Genomic DNA, 21,967 nt, shown 5'->3' with positions numbered 1-21,967 from the left:
CATACAAGTTTGTAGAACCGTGCCCATCCCTGCTCAGTCTCAACATATTCATGCGTCAAATAAATGAAATATTACTCTACTTCACATCTTCCACATGCATTTGGATGTTACAAGAATTTCAGACGTGAGACGTAGGTTAAGTACACCGAAAACTTACTGTCTTTCTCATGATTGTAGCCGACGACGACAAAGTAGTCTGCCAGCCTTGACATGATACAACACTATTCGCATATCACAAATCACAAGCTGTTTTCATGGCGGCTCTCATACGCACGCACGCTATCCACAGATTCCACTTTATCGCCGCCCACACACCCTCGACAATCCCGAGACCGTCACCACCTCCCTCCAACACAGCTCACAGACTCCAAGCCGATGCTCTTTTAGTGAGGATTCGTGGCGGTGGTTGGCGATAATTGTCTGAATCGCGTCGCTTTAGGATATAAACAGCCCCACCCATCGCTGCCAAGCAACGGATCTGATTGGTTAAATTCGAGGCTAAAGTAGTTTAAGGAATGCACAATCGAGACCTAAGCCGCCCACACGTGTAACTGTATTTTCTTCTTTTGCACTGATATTCGACTAGTATTTCATGAAAGTGCTTCATGGGTATGAGCATGATCCAAACAGTGCAAATATGTACGAGCATGTACAAAATCGTCAGCACTCAACGCCATCCGGTAGAAGATGGTAGATTTGTCACATGAATGTCGGCAACACACATTTCAGAATCCTTGTTCTGGCCAACCTTGAGGCGCCCCTCGTCGTGTTTTGTTGTGCAGTTGCCTTGGTTGCTGGTGTGATGTTTGTTGTTAGGTGGTGTGGTGAGATTCATTCGTGACGTGCAGTCATTCGCGGGTAAGAAACGGACCTGACGCAGGCGCTGGACAGCTGCAGTTCGGTAACCTCGCGAAGACCCAGCTTTTGGTCTTCGGAATTAAGGGTCCCAAAGCCAGCCTTCATGTTGTATGATTTGTCCACTCACTTTGGGTCTCTTCCTTGACTTGGATTATCTTTTTAAGACTATGCCAGGCCTCATGGCCATTCCGCTGGCCTTATTACCTAGTTTAAAACGATTATAACTGTTGTGTTAACAGGGCCAACATACCAATCTGTCAACCAGAGCAATTGCTCATCCCAGGCATCTCATGGCCTTTAAGGGGTGTGAGGTGTATGCGACAGCCTCATTCTGGTCCAAAGAGGTGCTGTTCTGCTTCATTAGGGGGCAGAGACCAATGCATTTGGGGTAGCACCTGTCAAATAACTAGCACCCAACATGTGAACTCTTCTTATCTATGTCAATGGTAACACTACATGCCTGTGACAAGAAATTATGTCCCTAAAGTTTCTAGCTGCCCCAAATTTCTTTGATTTTTCCTAGGCCCTTCCTCTCACAAAGTTTTGGTGAGATCTCCTATGGTTTGCCAACTGGCTAATCTGTGACCAAAGAACAATGTTAGACTTTTTTAGACATTAGACATCTAAGCCGGCTCACATATTGATCAAGGCAGTTATCAATAAATGTGTTTCTTTCAGGGCATTAGCACAGCTGATTCAAGCACTGACCTACACTATGGGTGGGCAGGTGTCTGTTCTGATGAGAATGCATGCCCAAAATATGGAACATCAGGCACATAGCATGACTACCTCACCAGGTAAGGTATGAGAGACTGCAGTCCAGTATTGGAAAAATGTAAATGTTTACTATATGCTGCATATGATATTTTACACAGATCAATGTAGTTTACACACAGATCATATTCACATGCAGAGAATAACATGAATTTGTCTGGCAAAGGTGTCAGTGTGCATGCTACATTAGGAGACATTTGAAGACTTCTACCCATATTTTCTGTTTGTTTTCTTCTCACTGCCCCACTTCTCAAACAGTTAAGGTCATTACATGTAAGTTATGCTGAGATTATTTATGTTATGCCATGATGACCAGTGTTATGTCCGGCCCACCAATATTTAGGTCTGCTTAAATAATTCCATGAATGACTGGCAGGGATCAATTTTTGATTGGATATTTTTGCTAAGCTACTCCTAATCAATCTTTGTCAGACAGCTGCTGCATGCAGTTGCAATAACCAAGCCTTGAGTGGTGCTGGGCCTAGCTGGTGCTGCAGGGCAAGTGGTGCACATGGAGCTGGGTATCTGGCTGTCACCTTACTACAAAATAATCTAGTTCAGCTCCAAGTGCTCAGAAATGCACATGAACTTCTGCCATTTGTTACATGTGCTACTAGTCTCACAGTTTTGGTCTGTTGTGCTTGCATTTTTGTCCTTCCACTTGTAATGACCATTTCAGGGCTTTGGGATGGGGGAAGGGTGGTGGATAATGGTACACCAAACCATGTGCACCAGACCTTACCTGACCTGGGGGTCATCCACCAAGCCTTAGTCTGCACAGGGACCCTTATGCAGGATATGTGCTTGGTGCTTCGACAGGGTTCCTGCCATGAACACTCAAGCCCACTCATGGTTGATGTGTGTAGCTTAGACTGCCTGCCTGCCTGCTTAGCCTGGTTAGACTGGGTTTTGGATTAAATTAAATGTGGGATAAAGCAAAAGTGAGGCAAGAGGGGTCGATGCACACAATGCTGTGTTGGACTGAGCTGTTAGTCATGTCATGCCATTAGATGTGTCAGTTTCTCATGTGAACTTCATATAATCTGCTCAGTTGTATATCAGTCTGACTTGCAGTTGCTTTATCAAAGGGACTTGCACTATTCCATGCCCATGGCAGCTTATAGCTCAATATGTTCAGCACTCAGAAATGTCAAAATTTGCTGCAAAACTCATTTTGGGCCCCAAAAGGTTTGGCCATGCATCATACCTACATCAGAGGCTTGGATGGCTATTTGCTGCAAACCCAGGCAGGTATCACACCCCCTCACTCACGATAACACCCTCCGTTCAGCGAGCCAGACTCACTTGCTCATGTGCTCTGCACTTTTTGGATGGAGTGCTCGGTTGACCCACGAGAGAGGCAGCGATCTGTTTATATCTTGTTCTCGTACTGAAAAAAAAACGACGGAAAACGACGCGTTTCTATCGGCGCACCAAGACGTATAACGAACCCCCGGACGATCTTCGACTGCTCCCGACCGTTCCTAGGGTGGTAGAAAAGACATCTCGTGGGACATCTGAGGATTGCACTGACCTGCTTGTGTGGCGGAGTCGAGACTGGTGTGTCCTGTGCGTTGCGCTTCACTGTGTTTGTCTTTTAATGACTGCCAATCACTTCCAACACACGTCCGATTCTTGGGATCGAGGGTGACGGCGTGATGAGACGTGGTTGCCGGAATGCTTGTCGAGCGATCGGTTCAAGCAGGTTGTTTTATTCTTCACTGAAGCCAACACAGTTTACACCCCATTAAGAAACGTCTGTGCCATTGCGTTAAAGTCAGAGTGCGCAAATCAACGTGGGCCGAAGCCATGAAATATAGTGGATATGCCATTTCGGATGACGTTTTAACCAGAGCGTAATATGGATGGTATCCACCAACAACGTGGCGTTACGTTACCGCCTTGGGTATTGTAAATGAATGGAGGATGGCATCTTGTGAAAGTTTGGGGTCTAGCCCATCCAAACTTCTGCCAAGTCCAGATGGTACGTGGAGGTGGCCTATTGGAGGCTGGTAACGTTAACACGTACGCTTCGACGTCCTCTGGCGCTGCGTACACAGCGGAAGATGAAGTCACTGAAGGGAGACTTGCGGAGGCCGAGAAGAACAAGTTCCCCGACCTGAGCGAGCTGCCGGCCGAGCTCGGCCTGGAGGTCCTCAAACACCTGAACGCCACGGACCTGTGTCTGGCCGCCTGCGTCTGGCAGAACCTGGCCGAGGATGAGATCCTCTGGCAGGGGTGAGTCGTGCGTGTCGGGCGGAGTCGGATGATCGCGTCTGGTGACCCCCACTTCTGACACGGCGCGGCGCGTCTGGCCATCGCTCATCCAGCCGGCCGGCCGACGGTTCGGCGTACGCTCAGTAACCTGTTCCGTGCCCTCTGACACCTGATCTGGCCGGTTGTGGTGTTCCAGAGCGCCCCGCTGTCCCTGTCCCCGTGCCCTCTGGCACCTGATCTGACCGGCTGTGTGTTCTGAGCTCCCCGCTGTCCCTGTCTCCCGTGCCCTCTGCACCTGATCTGACTGGCTGTGTGTCCTGAGAGCTCCCCGCTGTCCCTGTCCCGTGCCCTCGGACACCTGATCTGACCGGCTGTGTGTTCTGAAGCGCCCCGCTGTCCCTGTCCCGTGCCGTTCTGACAACCTGATCTGACCGACTGTGTCCTGAGCGCCCCCGCTGTCCCTGTCCTCTGCGGCTGACGCCCTGACCTGACCGGCTGTGTGTCCCTCTGACCCATCCGTGTCCCTGTCCCGTGCCCTCTGACCCTGGACCGGACGGCGCGCCGTGCGGTCAGGCTGTGCAAGGACCAGTGGGGCTACGCCAGCGTATACCGGCGACTGCGCGCGCCGGCGGCGGCCCATCCTTACCGCCACACGTTCTCCAGCTGGACGAAGGCACGCTCACCTTCAACGCCGACGCCTTCTCAGTGAGCGCTCATCGGTAGCCAACCTCTGGTGGATCCTCAGGAGACAGTGGACTGGGCTCGGATTTACGCCGTGGCAGCCGAGTGGCTGACCGGTTGAAAATGTCTGCTTTAGTCTCTATCATTCATCCTCAAACGAGTGAGTGAGTGAAGATAAAGGCTATCGCGCAGTCCACTAATGTGTCATATGCGATGCCTCGAGCTTTTAATGAGGCACCCCACCTCAAGGTGTTCTTCAGATGTCGGATGTGTGCGGTACCCGGGAGCGGACAGCCGGCCTCGGAGGCTAGCCATGGGTGACCCCGGCCCTCTGTCGGCCAGGGTATGCACTACTTCACATCAATCAGCCGCGGCCTGGTGGAACGACGACCCGGCAGAGATCGCCATGTTCCTGCACACCAGCAGCAAGATGGGACTCCAGCCAGCTACGGCGTTACTTGGACCAGCGGTGAGATCTCTGGCGCCGGGACGAACGGTAGTAGTGGTCGATGCATGGCGTGAAGGGAGTGGCGAGTGCGGGAGGGGCGAGGAGGATTGAGAACTACTGGGCGAGGGGAGTAAAACAGTGTAGTGCGAGCCTGAACAGGGCGGGGCTACGCATTAAAGGGCGGGCGGGGAAGGTGCAAGGCGTCGACAATTTTAGCCCAGTGACGAGACAAGAAGCATCGCATTTGGTCTGTATTGAGCCCTGACAACCTCGGGTGCCGGTGGTGAGCGCCAGTCCCCAGCTGTGTGACCATGTCCCGCGAGTGAGGTCCAGCGACGCCGGCCCCGGCTCGGCCCGGCGTGAACTCCACCGCTGACGTCGCACGCCCTCCGGCAGGCGGGACGTGATGACGCTCATCATGGACCTGCAGAACTACAGCGACCAGTTCCTGCCGGCCGCGCTGCGCAAGCTGTTCAGCAAGGTGCAGCCGCCGGAGGACCGGGGCAACTACCTGCAGACCCTGCTGGACAAGTTCTCCATCAAGTTCTGCCAGGGCAATCCCCGGCTGGGACTGTCCACGGGTGAGTCGGCGGTGCCAGCGGGGCATTTGGTGAGAGGCCCGGCCGTCTTACGGTCCGTCCTCGAGCTGACGTCTGAAATCGGAGCATGCCTGCAGCCCTCAGCAGCAGTGGTGTGATCTATAGGGCTGGTAGCCCGGCGCCCTGATAGCATTTGATCGTCACGCGAATGCAATTAGCTTGTTTTTCTATGCATAATTTCTTTAGATTTGTACTTGTTCTCACTCCGCTGTGGGTACGCTGTCCTGTGTCTATCGTGTGGCACGTGACGGGCTCCTTACGTCGCGTGTCCGGAGTTGTCTTTGAGCCGCGCGCCACGGTCTCGGCTGGTCGTGTGATTCGGTCGGTCGGTGTCGGTCGGCGGCCTCCTGACGCCGCGTCCGCCGCCAGACACGGTCTACATCCTCTGCTTCTCGCTCATCATGCTGTCCGTGGACCTGACGTCGCCGCACGTCAAGAACAAGATGTCGAAGCGCGAGTTCATCAGGAACGTGCGTCATGCGGCGGCGGTGGACGACGTGCTCAGCGGCCACCTGTACGACGACATCTACCTGCGCGGCCACATCGTCGGTCGACGACCGGCGCTCGGCTGTCGCTAGTGCCGGCCCTGCCGCCAGGGGCGCCGCTGTCGCCGCAGCTTCGCGCCGCGCCCGCCGGGAGCGCTGCAGTCGCCGCTGGTTCTCCGCGCGGCCTCCGACGACGCGGCCAGCTGCAGGAGACCGGCAGGCAGCTAGAACTATGGCAGGTTTTACAACGAATTACGTGTGTGTCAGGTGTTGGCGTGGAGTTTCCGCGCCGAGTAGGAGCAGCGTTGTTATCTTGTTTTAGGCAGTGCAGGGAGTGGCCTAGATCAGGGACGGATGCTGGGTCAGCTGGGCGAAGTGCTAGCGTTTGCAGCTGGAGAGCCTTGATTCGCTAACGCTACTTCGAGGCCTATAGGCTTTATCCGTGTGAGGTAGTTCATCAGACCGGAGCAGCGATCAGTGCTTAGTTGAAGTGTCAGCCAGGTGACGGAATGTTTTGGCACCGGCTGGACGGCCTGCGAGGTATCTATGCTCTGGTGCAGGCGGGACCACCAGGCAGCGGCCCGGGACGAAACTGACATCCACAGAGACGACGCGCCGTGGCCTCCATGCTTGCTTTTCACTGTCCGACCTGTGACTGGAGTACTTATTTTGTTTTGACACGACGAAACGACGTGACCTTGTCCCGCCACGTTGAAGACGGACTGGATCTATTTTTATGAGACCTGACAGGGTCCTGGCTGTCGTGCTTGAATGGCGGTCTGTATGGGTCAGCACCGTCCGCTAACCGAACCGAACCCGGCGCTTGGTTCAATACTGGGCGAGACCGGAAGGACCGTGCAAGCCACAGACGGCTAGGGCAGATGCCAGCCCGGTGGCTGCCCCCCCCCCCCCCCTCCCCTGCGAGGCACGTGGCGGGACTGTCCCGGACTGTCTTGGTCCGCGCCGGTCCGCGCGTCTCCAGACCGCGGTCCGGACGACACCGGGATCTGCCGGAGGCGGCGCCGGCCGCTGCGCGCGCTCGCAGGGCCGGCCCGGGCGGTCGTCGTCAGCGCTGCGCTGTGTCGCTTGGTGGCGTGCTCGGCCCGCGCCTTCACTAGTCATTTGTCGTTACGTGTCGCGTGCCGCTCCCGCTTCCCCTCCCCCTCCGCTGCGGGTGGCTTCCGCCCCGCGGCGCGCCGCTGTCCGCACCGCCCCCATCTACCGTGGACTCGCAGCGCTCGACGCTGTGCGGGCGCGTGTGTCTGGCTCGCGTAGCGTCGGAACCCCTCTCCGCGTCTGCTCCCGACGTCCCCCGACCGTTAACCGATCCTGGATGCTTTCGGGGGTCGTGGGAGGGCCGAGTGTCTGCCGCTGAGGGCGTCGGTTGGCTCGCGACTGCGGCAGCTGCACCTTAGCACTCTCTTCAGCTCTTCAGCACGGCACTAGCATTACTTGAGCCGCCGCGTCGTTAGGCGAGGCGTTGGTAGGCCGCGGTGGTGAGCGGTCCGACGTAAGATGCTAGGCTCGTGCAGCGCGGCGGCGGGCCTCGTTCAGTATCAGACCCGGTGGTGGTACACCTACCCGGCATACACACCCCGGCCAGAGGACCGCTTCCGCGTTGGACTGATGTGCCGTGTGTCCCACGCGACGTAAGTCCGCCGCCGGTCTGCTGTGAAGGTGCCATGTTATCCACTGCGCAGCGTGCGGTGTGAGTAGCGAGCGTAGTTCCGTGAGGACGGTTTGTGATCGGCTCGTGCCGGTTAGAGCGTGGCTGCTTGTGCGGGCTCGCGCTGCCCGCCTGGGGAGCACGTGCACCGGTGGGGCGGTGCGCTCCGTGTCTGTCGACAGCGGCCGGAGCCGAGGCGCGTCGCCAGCCGACCCGCACGTCTCCGCTGGCTGCGCTAGCCGTGGTCGGCGCCCGTCCGTGGCAGACTCCGCTCCCTCGCTGCCGGCGCCGTGAACGTGCAATTCAGGGACTGTGATGCGCCGCAACTGACGGCAGGTGAACATCTGCTGGAGCTAACCGGCATCACCGGTGCGAGCTGGCCGCCCGGTTGTGACGCGTTGGCTGCTGCCTGCGCGCGTTCGATGCTTAGGGATCTCTGAATGTCTGCCCGCTGGCGACCGAGGGCCGATTTTATCAGCAATGAGCGATGGAAGATGGCAGTGGACGGGATGGGAACCAAGGGCGTGTGCTCCTTCCCACTTACGTTGCGGAGGAGATCGCGGTGTTTTGGGCCGTTGTTTGTGTTTGTATTATTTTGTTAACGCTCTGATGCCACTGACCAGATCGATTTACTTGTATTTGACCCGTTTCTTTTGTTAATCCTTGAAGGCTTTACCTAGCCACTCTACTTAATATATTTCGTCATATTAGTTATCGCAATGTTGATGTGAACTGCTGACTGATCGTCTAAGTCACGTGACTCGCCGCGTGACCGGGACCGTTTCCCACTGACGTCAAAAGTGGGCAGAACCAACCAATCAGCAGCAACATTACAGGCTATTGTTGGCACCGTCGTAGAATGCTGAAAGAAGTTGGCGTGTAAAAGGTGCTCGGAAATCATCTTTTCAGGCAAAATTGCAAAAATGTATGTCATTTCAGCAAGTGCCAGCGTAGCGGCTACCGCGCCTGCCGTGCGCGTTCTCCACCGATGCGCACAAGGCCAAGACAAAAGGCTGCCAGGACCACGTGCGGTCATCCAGTGAACCACAAGCCCTGCCGTTGCGCGGTGCACGCCGTTACTTGCCAGCGGCCCCCTTGTGCCGCGGGGTTGTGTCCAGTCTCCTCTGTGCCCTTCAGGCCACGGGGCCGTTCACGGCTCCGCTCGGCGCAATCGGGGGGGGGGGGGGGGGGGGGGGGTAATCGTGCCAGCGGAAATCACGTCACGCCAGCACGCATGTATTGAGACTGGAGGGCAGCGCCGGAAGCCCGGGAAGCCGGACCGTCGCCGCCACGCCTCCGTCGACGGCCGGAGAGACGAGCAAACACAACCGCACTGTGACGCGTGCACAAGCAAGACGGCTCGCACGCTCGATGGCTCGAATTCGTAAGCCTGATCTATGGGGCATTTTGCACACACTCCAACAGACGAGCCATGTGTAAATGACTAGCAAGTAAAGCTCTTCCACCCACGCCCAAACATATCGCCGCAACGTTTGCGGTTTTCTCCGAGCACAACACTAACACGGCAAGATGCGGACGGTCATTTAGTGGACGGATACCAACTGAAGACGAAGCGTATCTTGCGGACCTGGACTGCCAGCTCTCACTGGCCGGGCGTGTAGTCCGTCATGATGGTGTACTGCATGCTGTACGCGTGCGGCTGCGGCGGGTAGTAGTCATCGGCGTACACCTGAAATGGCAACACAAGCATGGCCACCGACGTGACGGGTGGTGATAGCGTGCCCGCTTGTGGTGCCTCGCGCTAACAGCGCCGATCAGGGCCGCAGCCGGGGTTTTCTGAGCGCGGGGCTGGAGCTCAGCAAGCATTTGTAAGAGAGCCGAAGGGGCGGTCTATGACGCTGCAAGAAAATGGGCCAAGAAGGGCGGGCGGGGGAGCAGGGTCCTCACCTCTGACTGCATCCCTGTGGTGGATATCATGTCCATGTGCATATCATATACATGTTCGACTAAAACGTGAAAATGCAGCATCTCCGATAACCAACACGTTTTATACGCGTTGTACACGATGGACTTGATCAGCATCGCGATGGCCCGTCTGATGCTGCTGAATTTTACATCTAGCTGAATTTAGTCTACGGGTCGCAGGGGCGATGCCCCGTCAATTTAAAATCAGCGCAAGTCCTCGGCAGTGCAAGGGTTAAAAGCACCAGCCTTGCGAAACAGCACGCAGCGTACATGTACCGCACCTGAGGCGGTGCGCACCAGGAGTTCTCCTTGTCGCCGCTGGAGTCCAGCGTCGCACCGTTCACGTGACCTCGACTGACGTCATCGGCTGCTAACAGCTGCCGCAGATGGTCGATGTACTCAATCGCCTTATGCAACGTCTTCACTTTGCTGATTCGCTTTCCTCTGGAACATACAGGCACATGTAGTGAAACGCGCAGAAGATTTTGAAGGGAGAATCTCCCCTTCCTTGTACTTGTCACTTATTGTTGCATCAGACGCATACGAGTTAATCAGCAATACCAGTTTTCTTGAAATCCGCCCGCATATTCCTGAATTGCAATCTGAAGTAGCCGACCCCGCAGGACAACCATCACTTGACTCCCTGCTCACCACCATGAAAAAATGCATTTCATTTGCCTTGTTTTGTTCCGTAATGTTTGCAACACCCTAATGTGTCAAAACGTTTATGTAGGAAATGCTACGAAGGCTTGAAACATTCTGCTCAGGCAAAAAGATATGCAAACACGAAGCTATGATCGCGTGAATTCAACGAAACGTTAAACTGTGGCTTTAATTTCTTTCCTACGACATTTACCACAGAAGCTCTGTTCGAGGCGCACTTTGGCTTTGGAAGTAGGAGTATCGCATGATCCGTGTGATGCACTGGTTCATACTTCAAACAAACAACTTCTCGATAACAGGCCCTTGCCCGCTGGTCGCGACTGCAGGGGAAAAGCGTAGTTTCGTTGCAGTGTTGACAGCGTATGTTGGACTTGAAAATAATTAAAATTGTATCCTTATTATGTTTGGACGGTGCCTCAATGGCACTATCAAGTTCCGTTATTAAATTAACGAATCCTGCGGTTTCACCAGAATATATTTCGACACGCCCTAAAGGTGTGACACTTCCACTAAACCAATATCCGAGCTTCGTTCTAAAACTGCTGTTTAAGCCGGCGCCGTGACGCACCGACATGGCCGTTTACGTCTTCCTCAGCGCCGGCAGGCATTTACCATCCGTCCTGGGAGACACTGGCACCCTCCGCATCCCGTTAAAGGCAAAGGTCTCCTAGGAATCCAAAGACGTCTTGAAGTGATAACCAATCTGGCGATATCCCATTCAGTCCTCCGTTGGTGTCCATTGTGTCCGTGGATGCGGGCCCTTCTGAAGTAAATACACGTCTTTGGTAGGACAAGTATCGTAGGTGGTATCATCAATTTTCTTTTGATTTGTTGCGAGTAAAACCCGATGCATTCCACTCTTCTGCTTGTTCTGGAGCCAATCATTAAGATATTTGCTCAGCGCTGTTGTCCCGTAAACCTTATTGCGCGATCTATCGTTAAAGGGACAAAAGCAAACAAGGCTTGTCGATGTTAACTGAAAATTGTCCCACGAGGATGGTGCGTCCAACGTTGATTGCAAAAGCGAGGGGAGAAATCTGCTTTCAGTGTCATCCATTCCATGTACAAAAAAGCTATCATCATTGACAAGGCGAGTCGAAAGCCGCAAAACAGCACGCCAGGTCCGCAAGAAGGTGCATATATATAATATATATATATATATCTTATATAGATATGATAATATATATATATAATAATACATATATAATGAGAGAAGAGAGAGAGAGAGAAGGGGAGAGGGAGAGAGAGAGAGAGAGGGAGAGAGAGAGAGAGGAGAGAGAGAGAGAGAGAGAGGAGAGAGAGAAGAGAGAGAGAGAGAGAGAGAGAGAGGAGGAGAGAGAGAGAGAGAGAGAGAGAGAGAGAGAGAGAGAGAGAGAGAGAGAGAGAGAGAGAGAGAGAGAGAGGTGGGGGAGAGAGATAAATAGATTCTGCTTGGACAAATAGACACTGCTAAACTTGTCAGTCTCTCAAGACGCATGATGAACAATTTACTTCCTGCAATCGAAGAACCACTGAGAACAGCGTTAGGCCAGGCCCCATACTGACGGCAGATATGCGCCCCGGTGACACCCTTGGCATTAACTGTATGTCCACCGGTGCATTATGAACTGTAGACCACATAGGTGGTGTCTAACATGGCTGAACACATGGGAGCGGAGGACGTTGTCCAAGAAAGCGGTAAGAAGAGGAGACTCGGAGGCACTCTGAGTTTATTCTTTCCATGCATCCGTAAGCCTATACCTAAATTTTTACAAATGTTTAGGGGGTCGCGTCACCCTATGACGTGATATTTTACACACCTCTGACATGAAATTTTGAGTTTTAAGATCGTGTCATGAAAGGTAACACGAGTTGACATTATGTACCACACAAGCTGACGTCAGCCATCGGGTGAGTTGATATAAGGCGTAACGCGAGTTGACGCCATACTTAAGTTGACTTGTTCATTTCAACGTTTTTTTCTGCAGTGGGTGGAGTCTTTGGAAAATGCAAATTATGCTCCTTGCAATGTACGACGGGGGACGAACGCAGTATATCTTTTGAGAACTTCAAGCCGTTGTATGTTAAGTTTTAGTGCAATAGCAAAAAAGCATGGGTGCCGATTTGGCCCCCTATGACACAAGGGCCATCTATCAATGGTGCTAACCTGCAGCATCACGCTCACAGGACATACCGGCAATGTGTCCTGCGTGGCATAGGACGAGCGAAGTAACAGCATGTTGGAGCATTATCAGTACGCTAGTAACCGATCACTGAAACCCAGGCGAACGAATCTAGTCGCCTTTCGAACGCACGCAAGCGGGTTCCACTCATTTCGCAGCGTATCATAGAGGATAACTGGTCTTGGGGAATCGCCCATCCGAACTTACCACCATGACACTTCCATCTGCTCAGGGCAAGTCAGATTCTTAGACTGAACGTTTATTGATTACACCGAGTCTTCAGAAGAAACTCGAAGGCCGGAGATAGTGTGTACGCGTTAATGCCGCCAATTCACAGAAGGCGTTGCTTGAGAAAGGTGAGGCTGGCAGTAAACGTGGCCGAGTTTTGCTGTACCTTCAAGCAATTTACAAAGGAGTGGACTGGTATACACTATGCAGTCGCTTTTAAGTCACCCTGCTCCTGCTGCAGGTGTCTGACGTTATTCTAAAACAGCGCTTCATACCGGTTGATCTTTGGTTTGTGCCTCAGTGTGCGCCCATGCAGCAGGCAAACTGAGCCAGCAGGACTCATCCTTCTGTTAAAGGCCTTTTTGCGCTGACCTATACTCTATCCTGTGTTGACCTCTCGTGTTACCGTGAACCGCGGTTACCGATGACAAATTGCTCTGTATCAACTGTTCGATAACGCTGCAATGTTCCAGAAGGACAAACCCGGTGGCGTAAAGGAAAATCTACCATGAATGCGAAAATGAATGCAAATCTTTTGAATAATGTTGTATTTGTCGCTTAAATTACTAGCCGCCATATTATTCATGTTTGCGAATCATAAAAATTGTCAAAACATCAACCTTACTGCGCGGGGCAAAGCTCTGAAGAGCTCTAAACTTCACGCTCATTTGACATGAGGACAAGCTCGGCCTTCAGTGTCACGTTTATTATTGCCAGAGGGCCACTTGTCACAATCCGGGGTCGTCCTGTACCACCGGTGTGCTGGACTGGATGTTTTATACACAATGCATGGACAAATTGCATTGAGCACGATCGATGCTGCAGTGCTCATCACGGAGTGCTTCGTGTCTCTACTCGTGACCACAAAACTCCTGACAAACACCTGCCGGAAACGGCCAGGCCAGGAATGGCTCGCCATTACCGGCCGGTAATTTATTCCCCCAAATCAAGGCATTTGCGATCTTATCTCCCTCAGTGCCAATAAAGGTCTGCACCCACCCAGTCGACGGAGGGAGGGAGGCAGAGGGTCACAGAGGGCGCATGCCTGCGCCCCTTCGGTCCGTAACAAAGATCAGCAGCCCGATAGGGAGTCCAAAGGGCCTAAGGGCTGACCGGATTTTCAGATGCCCCGTGCCGCACGGCCGGGCCTCTAAATATCACTTAGAAGGCCTCTTGCACCGCTTGGGATCCTCTGAACCAATGCAGGTCTCTATGTCGGTCAGAGACCACGACCACCGAATAGCCGACTCCGTGTCCGTTTAGGCCCTGGGGGCCTATTTCCCAAGCAACGACAGGGCCAGGACCCGCGATTTACATTTGTTGGTGTCCGTGAGACAACGAGGGAACCCAATGTGTCGATTAGACAACCACAATGCTTAACGGGGGTCCTGTGCAGGCCAGTGGCCACCAACACCGAAAAGTAAGCTCCGTGTCGGACCACGCCATGTGGGACCATTTCCTTAGCAGGGACAAAGCCTGGGCCCGCGATTTACATGTGTCAAGGCTCGTGAAACAATGAGGCCCCAATGCGTTGGTCAGGGGCCCAAAGTGCCCGCATTGTCAGAAGCAGGGGGGCCCGTTTGCAAAAGGACCTGAATTAGCGTGGGATGCATTTGCTGAACGGGGACAATGACGGTACCCGGAATGTCAGAAGGCCTCTTGCGTTGGGCGGGGAGGTCTGACAATGAAATGAGGTGTGGGAACTTACGACGAAAGAGCCCACAGTGAAGCAATGGACGGGTCCTGTGCGGGGGCGGCGCCGCGGGTTTTGAGTTGGGGGCAGGATCTTCCAGGGGGTCTCCTGAGCAAAATGAAGCCTCTTCATAGGAGGACCCCTAGACAGTGTCATATTCCGGGGAAAGGGACACCAAGGGCATGTGTTATGTGCCCCTTATCAATTTGCTAAATATATTATATCCAAGTAATGTCCAGAATGAGGGCTTCTGATTCTCCAGTAAACGGCATCACCTCCTTAAACAATGACTCCTGCTCCAGAAAATAGCCTCCTGATGCATATAGAGCCTTCACATCCAAACAAGCGTGCTTCCAATTGACGGAGGGTCTCCAAATCTAGCCAAGGAGCCTGACCTCATTTTTCCAAAGCAGGACATCCCGATTTAGAACCGCGGCCATCTGATGGATGAAAGAAGTCCCCTTTTACAAAATCGGGGTCTCCTGAATATAGAGCGTGTCTCGTAACTCAGAACAGGACCTCCTAATTCATAACGGGGACCTCCCGAGTCCCAATGAGCCTCTTTACATTGCAATGGGTCTACAAAATCCAGAGCATTGGCTACCTTATTCATACAGATGGCCTCATCATCCAGAAAACCAATCCCTTGATGCATCGAAGGGCCTTTTGGGCCCAGATTATTTCTCCCTTTGGTTCAGTTTTGGTGGCCTCATCGCTGAGAAGTGTGGTAATTTATCGCTACTTACAATGCCTTTAATTTGGGAAAAATGGGTCTCCCAACACGTTTCAGCGGGAAGAACATCTTATTGACCCTTGCCAGCCGGCGGTGGGGGGAACTACTCCTACCCGCCCCCCCCCCTCCCCCCCCCCCTGTTGCGTCGTCCCTGGTTCTGTGTCAGTTAGGGGCCCCAGTGCCGAAGAGGCCCTCCGCTACATTTTATTTCGAGGTCTGATGAGCCGAACTGGAGTCCCTGCGCCAATCTGACTGATCCTTACGCCGGTAAGGGATGCTTCTGCGCCCGTGAGGGCTTCTGCGCTGATCCGGGTCCAACTGGCTCGATCAGGGGGCCTCTTGCATCAGGGAGGGGACAGATGTGTCATGTATCCCTCTGAGGGCTTTTGAATCGACCAGGGGGCCCGGCCCCCCTTTCGTCCGAAAGACAGCTGAAAGGTACCCTGGGTGGGGAAGGAAGAGTCCTTTAGCCCATGACCAGGAAAGGTAAGGTGTTTTACAGTATGCTACCCACGGAGCCCCTCGCCCGCGAACGGTAAGGTGTTCCACAGTGTGCTGCCCACGGAGCCTCTCGCCCACGAAAGGTAAGGTGTTCCACAGTGCGCTACCCACGGAGCCCCTCGCCCAGGAAAGGTAAGGTGTCTCCTTCGTGTTCTATACGGTGGATTCGAATGAGGTCAAATCTTTGTATCAGCATGACCTGCCTACGTTAGCATGGGGATGACCATTCCTTTTCAGAATCGGTTGGAGGAACCAATCGTGTAAAAAAACTGAGTGTTCGCACGCGCGAGCTTTAGCAGCAAAAACATCGATGTCCGGTGTTGTAGTTTTCGCCAAACCCAGCGGAGTTGGCCGCCGCAGATAATAACATACGGTGGGCGCTGGACGCGCGAAACGACCATGTGTCGCGAAAGAATTCTTCCGTCAGTCTCACAAAATCATTTGTTACGTTTCAAACATGGACTGGGGCGTATATTTCACCTGTAGAATTTTGGGAATGTCCTCTGAGTAGTCAGAGCAAGACGAAAATTGAGATGCCACCATAGCTCTAAGGGTTCGCAGTGCTCTAAATGATAATCCGTTCACGTTACCAAAGCCTAATGTCAGCCACGGGAGCAACGCTGTGCGGCCTGGGGAGACTGCAACTGTCGGTGCGTCTGTTTATAAGACTTGTGGGCGCCTATATTCAGAACTGATCTATAGTTGTTCCAATGTTCCATTCTGAATAAGGGTTGAACGCCTTTAGACGAACATGATAAGGACAAGTCAGTACAACTTTTCGACCCCATTCCAATCTAGAAGCTACGTTCAATCCGGGGGGTTCTCCTTAATATCTCTGTGGACCCACCCACCCACCCAACCCCCCCCCCAAAAAAAATCGGCGAGGCCCTTGACGGCTATCAGCTTAGAGAAATTCCACTGAACCAGAGTAAATTGAACAGCGCCGGTGGGTTATTCAATGCAGTTAGTTAACGTTCGGTTTCTTCAGTTTATTGCATTTTCTGGTAGCTTCTGGATCCGGTTGCAGCTGAAAAAGGTGACACATTAAAATAAGTGAAGAATGCCATGCTCTCTCGAAACAAGCGGGCCAAATCTGGCATTTTGGGTGGGGACTGGGGTTTTTGGGCACGATCAGCAGCAACACGGCCAGCAGAAGTACTAGGAGCAGCAGCAGGAGCACTACTAACAGCAGCACCAGCACCAGAGAGAGAGCAGCAGTAGCAAGGGTGAGAACAGGACCCGAAATAGAAGCAGGGGCGCGAGCAGCAGAAGTACCAGCGGCAACGGACGCACCAGGAGCCCCAGCAGCGACGGCAGTGACAAGAGCATCAGCATCAACAGTAGCGAGAAATGTTGAAGGTCATCAATCTATCGAGGAAATTAACGTCCGCTGAATTGTCTCTATCAAAGTTGAATTGCCCCTGATACAGATATACATCAGTTGATAAAAAGTAGATGGCATGACTTCTTTCTGGTAGGTCACGCTTAACAAGTCTTCTGGAATTCATGGAACATGTTACTAGTCAGATACATGAACGCAATAGTTTAGACGTCGTTTATCTATATTTAAGTAAGGCAGTTGATAAGGTGCCATACCAACGTCTCTTATCTCGGCTAAAATTGCATGGTATTGAAGGAAAAGTTTTTGGCTGAGTAGGGGCTCTGCTGCAAGACAGAACGCAAAGAGAAGTGCTCAATGGTACGAAATATCCGTGGGGGCTAGTAGAGAGCGAGGTTCCACAGGGGTCGGAGTTGGATGCGTTGCTCTTTATAATTTGTGTGAATAGTTTTGCGATAGGATTAGAAAGTAAGGTACTTGAACTTACTGACGACATTGAATTACAGGGGAGTCGCAAAAGGCAGAGCAGGTGAAACTTGACATAGAGAAACTGGTGACCTGGGCTTGTCTGTGGCAGATGTAATCTGATTATGATAAGTGTGAGGCATTTAGGTGGTTCTGGCAGTGAGGGCATTAGCTATAAATTGGAAGACCGGTGGTTGGACCAGATTGAGGACGGACACCACTTGGTTATACACACAGGTTATAATTTTCACGAGTTTAAGGGCCGAAAAGCATTGTGGGGCTCCTAGGGGCAAGCCACTTCGGATGCTGGGTTTTATTAACAGAGAAGTCCATTCCAAGGGACGAAATGTTGTCAAAAAGTTGTACTTAGCCTATGTCAAACCACACCTAAAGTATTGCGTACAGATTTGCCGCCCCCCGCTTCCAAGAAGATATAGATAGGCTTGAGAGAGTACAGCGAAAAGCAACTAAGATGATAAATGGGATTGGCAGCTTAGAATATAAGGATAGGCCTAGGGTCTTGGATTTGTACTCACTGAAATGCCATAGACTTAGAGGGGATTTCAAGATAACGAAAGAGATAGACAAGGTAGATCTACAAGCAGCATTGGAAATTTAGGCCGAGGCTTAGAGAAAGCCACTTTTAATCAGCAAAAGGCAGAAGTAAAGCTACGGAGAGGCAGGTGTCATCTAGTTAAGAATAGTGAAACATTGAAATGGACTGCCAAACGAAGTTGTAGGAAGGCCTTCCCCAGTAACGTTATAAAACCATTTGCACGAGTTCTAATGATCTCATTTATGGCCAAATTCAGGCAGGTCAGGCGGTAAGATTAGTTCAAGAATGGGTTAGACACCTAGGGTAGGCTAACCTGAATGGTCCCTCGTGGCTCTTTCTTGGTCCGACGTCTTTATGTCTACATGTCTTTAGGTTTTAAACAAAGGCTAGAACTTTGTCCAGATTAAGAAGCCATGAACTACTGAAATGATCGCCGACCTTCAAGAGCGGGAACGTTTGATGCGCCTACGGGGGTACTGGCACAGGAGGCAGGACCAGAGGCCAAAGGTGACTTATCTAGAAAAGCAAATCTAGCACTCCGTGATCTGATCGAAGACTAGGTGCATAATTTCTATTCTAGTGTACCACTGCAGGAGGGGATTGCAGCGTGCCAATCGGCTATAGACCAACTGCATTACCAAAAAATCGAACAGAGGGCACACTGAAAATTACTGAGCTAGTTGTAAGGAACAACAGCATTCTCCTGTTTTCAGACGCGTACTTCGTGCAAGTTGAAGGCATTGCTGTAGGCTAAACAAAAACTAGGGCCAAATTGTGCGTGTTTTGGGGGGCGTGGAAGCTAGAACTTCATGAGAAATCAAGCCTCCAACCGGCAGCTTACATGCGTGGCATTTTTGGAGCATGGCTGCACAGTCAGCAGGCATTAAAACAGTATCATAGCGTTTCAAACAGCATAAACAAAACATTCAGGCAAACGTTCGTCATTTGGAAACTGACATACAATTCTGAGGCAAAATGCAGGACCAAAGACCACGATATTGAAGCTGATTTGTTTTCAAAAGCATCCGACGACAAAAGCCACTTCCACTTTCATCAAACCATTCCTACCGCCCTAAAATTGCTGTGCGTTTAGGATTAACTATGCGACTGCTCCATAAATACTGTAAAAGTTGGTGGCTTGGACATGCTGTGGAACAAAAATGTGGTACCTAGGAGGCTCAGAGACTCAGTAAGTGGATTGATAAGTTGGGAACATTGCATCTTCATGAGGGACTCAACGAATAACATATGATCTACAAAGCGTGTCAACGAAGTGTCCTAGGGTAGGGCTACCCCACAACTATCGCACATGCGTCGATTATGAGTTTGCGATAGGGCGCGGGAAGAACGGGTTGTCCAAAGTGAAGCAAGCTGAAATGGAACTGAAACCTCTAAGGGCAGAATGTTGGTATTCCACTACGAACTGGCAGAGCAGGACGTATACATACATACATACATATATATATATATATATATATATATATATATATATATATATATATATATATATAGGTAGGTAGATCAAGTAACCACGGCAGAAACGATTGATATTTTTTAATCACATTTTTATGGCACATTTCATCCGGGTTAGTGTAAAGTGAGGATCGAAATGAAGGCACAAGAAGTGCGCTGGCCATTTTGTTTTCTCGGTCAGCCTGAAATTAACACAATTCCTGAAAACGATGGGCCAAATAAGATTCTGTCGCAGCATGTATGTTGCTGCCCGTTGAATTCGGCTTCATTTACTCTATTACAAACCAGCAGGACATCTTCCTCTGCCGAGCGGGGTCAAAAATGGTCGAGATCTGGCTTGTCGTGCGCTCGCACCATTCTCGTCATCGAATCTCACAGGTGTGCGCACCGGGAAGTGACATTTGAGAATGGACTCAGAAAGGCGAAATCGGCCACTCATTGGTGCACTACGGGCTTCGCAATAGGATGGACAGCATCAAGTAACGTCTTATGGCTTTAAAGGATTCGTAGATGGCACGATCACCTGCACTAGAGCGACTGACCACGCGTGTCAATTTTGTGTTGCGGGTGGTGGGGGTGGTGATGTATGACATCAATAAGTCGCAAGCGCAGGCAGCGTAATATTTCACGAATGTACCGTTCACATTGTCACACAAACTGAGCACAAGCATCAAACATTGTCAGTGCATGCACCGCTCAAAGACACCAGTTCTCGACTCCCTCCACCCGGCATTACCTGCTCTCCAGCGGCACCACCTTGCTCAATCTGCTGAACGCCACGTTAACTGCCTGCACGCGGCGTCTCTCGCGGGCGTTTCTGCGCTGCACCAGGTGCACGGGCTTCTCCTTGTGCGCCGCGTGCTTCACCACGGCCCCACTGCGCCTCCTGCACGTGCGCAGCAGCTTGCGTTCGCGCCCTGCGGGGTCAGGGGTCACGCCGCCACCGCCGCCCCAGGCGTCCACCCCGTCCTGACCCCCGGCGCCGCCGGCGAACATACAGGCCGAACGCGACGGCGGCGGGTGGCCGTGCTTGGTCATAGCGTACCGCGACTGTGGCGGCACGGACGGAACGACGAAAGGCTGGCGGGTCTGAAGGAGAGCACGGGGCTATAGCCGGCGGCGTTGTGCGGCCAAAGCCGGTGCCGTCGACGCCAGACTGGTTCGTCAGGGCTCCATTTTTTGCCGAGGTCTCGTTATTGGCCGGCCGGTCGGCTCTCGGCCAATCACAGCTGGCCGTCGTGTTACCCTCATTACGAATTGATGAACCCTCTCTAATAAACCCGCATCACGGCGGCGCCGGGGACCGGCCACCTGCCACAGCGGAAGCGAATTCGCCGGGCGCATTCACCCATTCGCGGCACGCGCGCGGCCAAAGTCGAGCCGCGCGGACTCCGCGCCGGCTCGGTGCGAGGTGTGATAGAATCTGGCATCGGATCTTCCTATTGAAAAATCGACCTCCCGTGTTCGCACATATTCGGGTTAACAGGCAAAGGCAAACTTTGGGATTACGCATCATCAGAGTGCAATTAAATCTTCGCTTCAGACGGAATTAAAAGTGGCAGCCAACAGGCCGCGTCACACGATGGTCGGAGAGCCCTGAAAGGCTACGCGAAATGCCTCTCGGAAGCGCATGCACGCAGGCCGTCACACGACATGATGACAAGATGGTATGAATAATGCCCTTTATGAAATCGGCAATTTTACAAATGTGTTTACATAGTGTGAGTAATGTTCCAGCCTTAATCACGCATCGTTTGGACAATGTGTGGTTATGAAACGCATTCACGCACGGCCGACCGTCGTCTATATGCAAATCCAGCAGCAGAAATTGGTTCGTGACGAATTTCAACAACGTATCATGAACAATGCTAAGTTGTTAGCTGCGTTGAAATAAAACACACGCCTAAGGGCTACCAGTTTTAGGCTACGAGTCGATTTTGGCCTCTTCGTTACATCCTCAATTAGAAACAGTTCTTGTGCCATGAAGAGATAGTGTAACATAGCTCGCATTTTCTTTCGATCAAAGCGAATATTCCACATTTGAAAATACTGAAGCAAACATCAGGTACGATGAAGTAACTTCACTTATAAGTTTGGTATAATTTTAAGCGGAAAAGACTGTTCTAGATAAACCATTTTTATGTTTAGTAAGCCTGTTCTTCAACTCGTCATCATTTGATTACGTCATCGTGCCCTGCACAACATTGACTGAGAGCCAGCTGATGGCCATTGTATCCGGAAATCGTGCTCACGAACGCCATATATGAACGACTCGACTATTATACTTTTAATGGCATTGATCACCGCATAGCCAATGGAATAACTTAATTCAAATGTCGTTGGCTTAAGTCTTGAGAAGGCAAGGCTGTGAACTGTATTGAATGATTTTCAAGATGGCAATTTCAGCTCAACCCCCCCCCCCCCCATACAAATGTGGAACACTCCCTTAAACACGCGCCCGGGTGGATATCCTTCGCTAAGGTGGGGGTCAATTTGACCC

General features: G+C 52.0%; 2 protein-coding genes and 1 long non-coding RNA gene across 3 annotated transcripts; 2 read left to right on the top strand and 1 right to left on the bottom strand.

Annotated features, from left to right (window-relative positions):
- Positions 1-767: 767 nt before the first annotated feature.
- LOC119108477 (uncharacterized) lies at positions 768-3,711 on the top strand. Its single transcript, XR_005095300.1, has 3 exons — positions 768-858; positions 1,537-1,655; positions 3,693-3,711. It is a non-coding gene; the product is annotated as an uncharacterized LOC119108477 (long non-coding RNA).
- A 10-nt stretch (positions 3,712-3,721) lies between these two features.
- On the top strand, positions 3,722-6,283 carry LOC119108186 (F-box only protein 8-like; the record flags this gene model as incomplete). The annotated part of the gene is made up of 5 exons (XM_037231763.1): positions 3,722-3,870; positions 4,423-4,522; positions 4,929-4,999; positions 5,375-5,559; positions 5,947-6,283. Coding segments are annotated over 5 exons (714 nt in total), but the record flags the coding sequence as incomplete, so codon positions are not given.
- A 2,779-nt stretch (positions 6,284-9,062) lies between these two features.
- LOC119108587 (protein atonal homolog 7) lies at positions 9,063-20,569 on the bottom strand. The gene is made up of 3 exons (XM_037232177.1): positions 20,204-20,569; positions 9,936-10,098; positions 9,063-9,418 (listed from the first exon to the last, which is right to left on the bottom strand). The coding sequence occupies exons 1-3, from the start codon at positions 20,503-20,505 to the stop codon at positions 9,332-9,334; spliced, it is 552 nt and encodes a 183-aa protein (XP_037088072.1). The 5' UTR covers positions 20,506-20,569; the 3' UTR covers positions 9,063-9,331.
- Between the last annotated feature and the right edge of the window lie 1,398 nt (positions 20,570-21,967).

Source organism: Pollicipes pollicipes, unplaced genomic scaffold, assembly GCF_011947565.3.
Source record: "Pollicipes pollicipes isolate AB1234 unplaced genomic scaffold, Ppol_2.1 Scaffold_6686;HRSCAF=7923_pilon_pilon_pilon, whole genome shotgun sequence".
In the NCBI taxonomy this organism is placed as follows: domain Eukaryota; kingdom Metazoa; phylum Arthropoda; class Thecostraca; order Pollicipedomorpha; family Pollicipedidae; genus Pollicipes; species Pollicipes pollicipes.
The sequence above is the reverse complement of the archived record's forward strand: the minus strand, read 5'-3'. Positions and strand labels throughout refer to the sequence as shown.

Excerpts from the sequence above, each read along its gene's own strand:
- LOC119108587 (XM_037232177.1), bottom strand. The coding sequence starts at position 20,505 with ATGACCAAGCACGGCCACCCGCCGCCGTCGCGTTCGGCCTGTATGTTC. Across the intron at positions 10,099-20,203 it reads GTGGTGCCGCTGGAGAGCAG|AGGAAAGCGAATCAGCAAAG; the intron begins GTAATGCCGGGT and ends TGTATGTTCCAG. Across the intron at positions 9,419-9,935 it reads CCTGGTGCGCACCGCCTCAG|GTGTACGCCGATGACTACTA; the intron begins GTGCGGTACATG and ends TTGCCATTTCAG.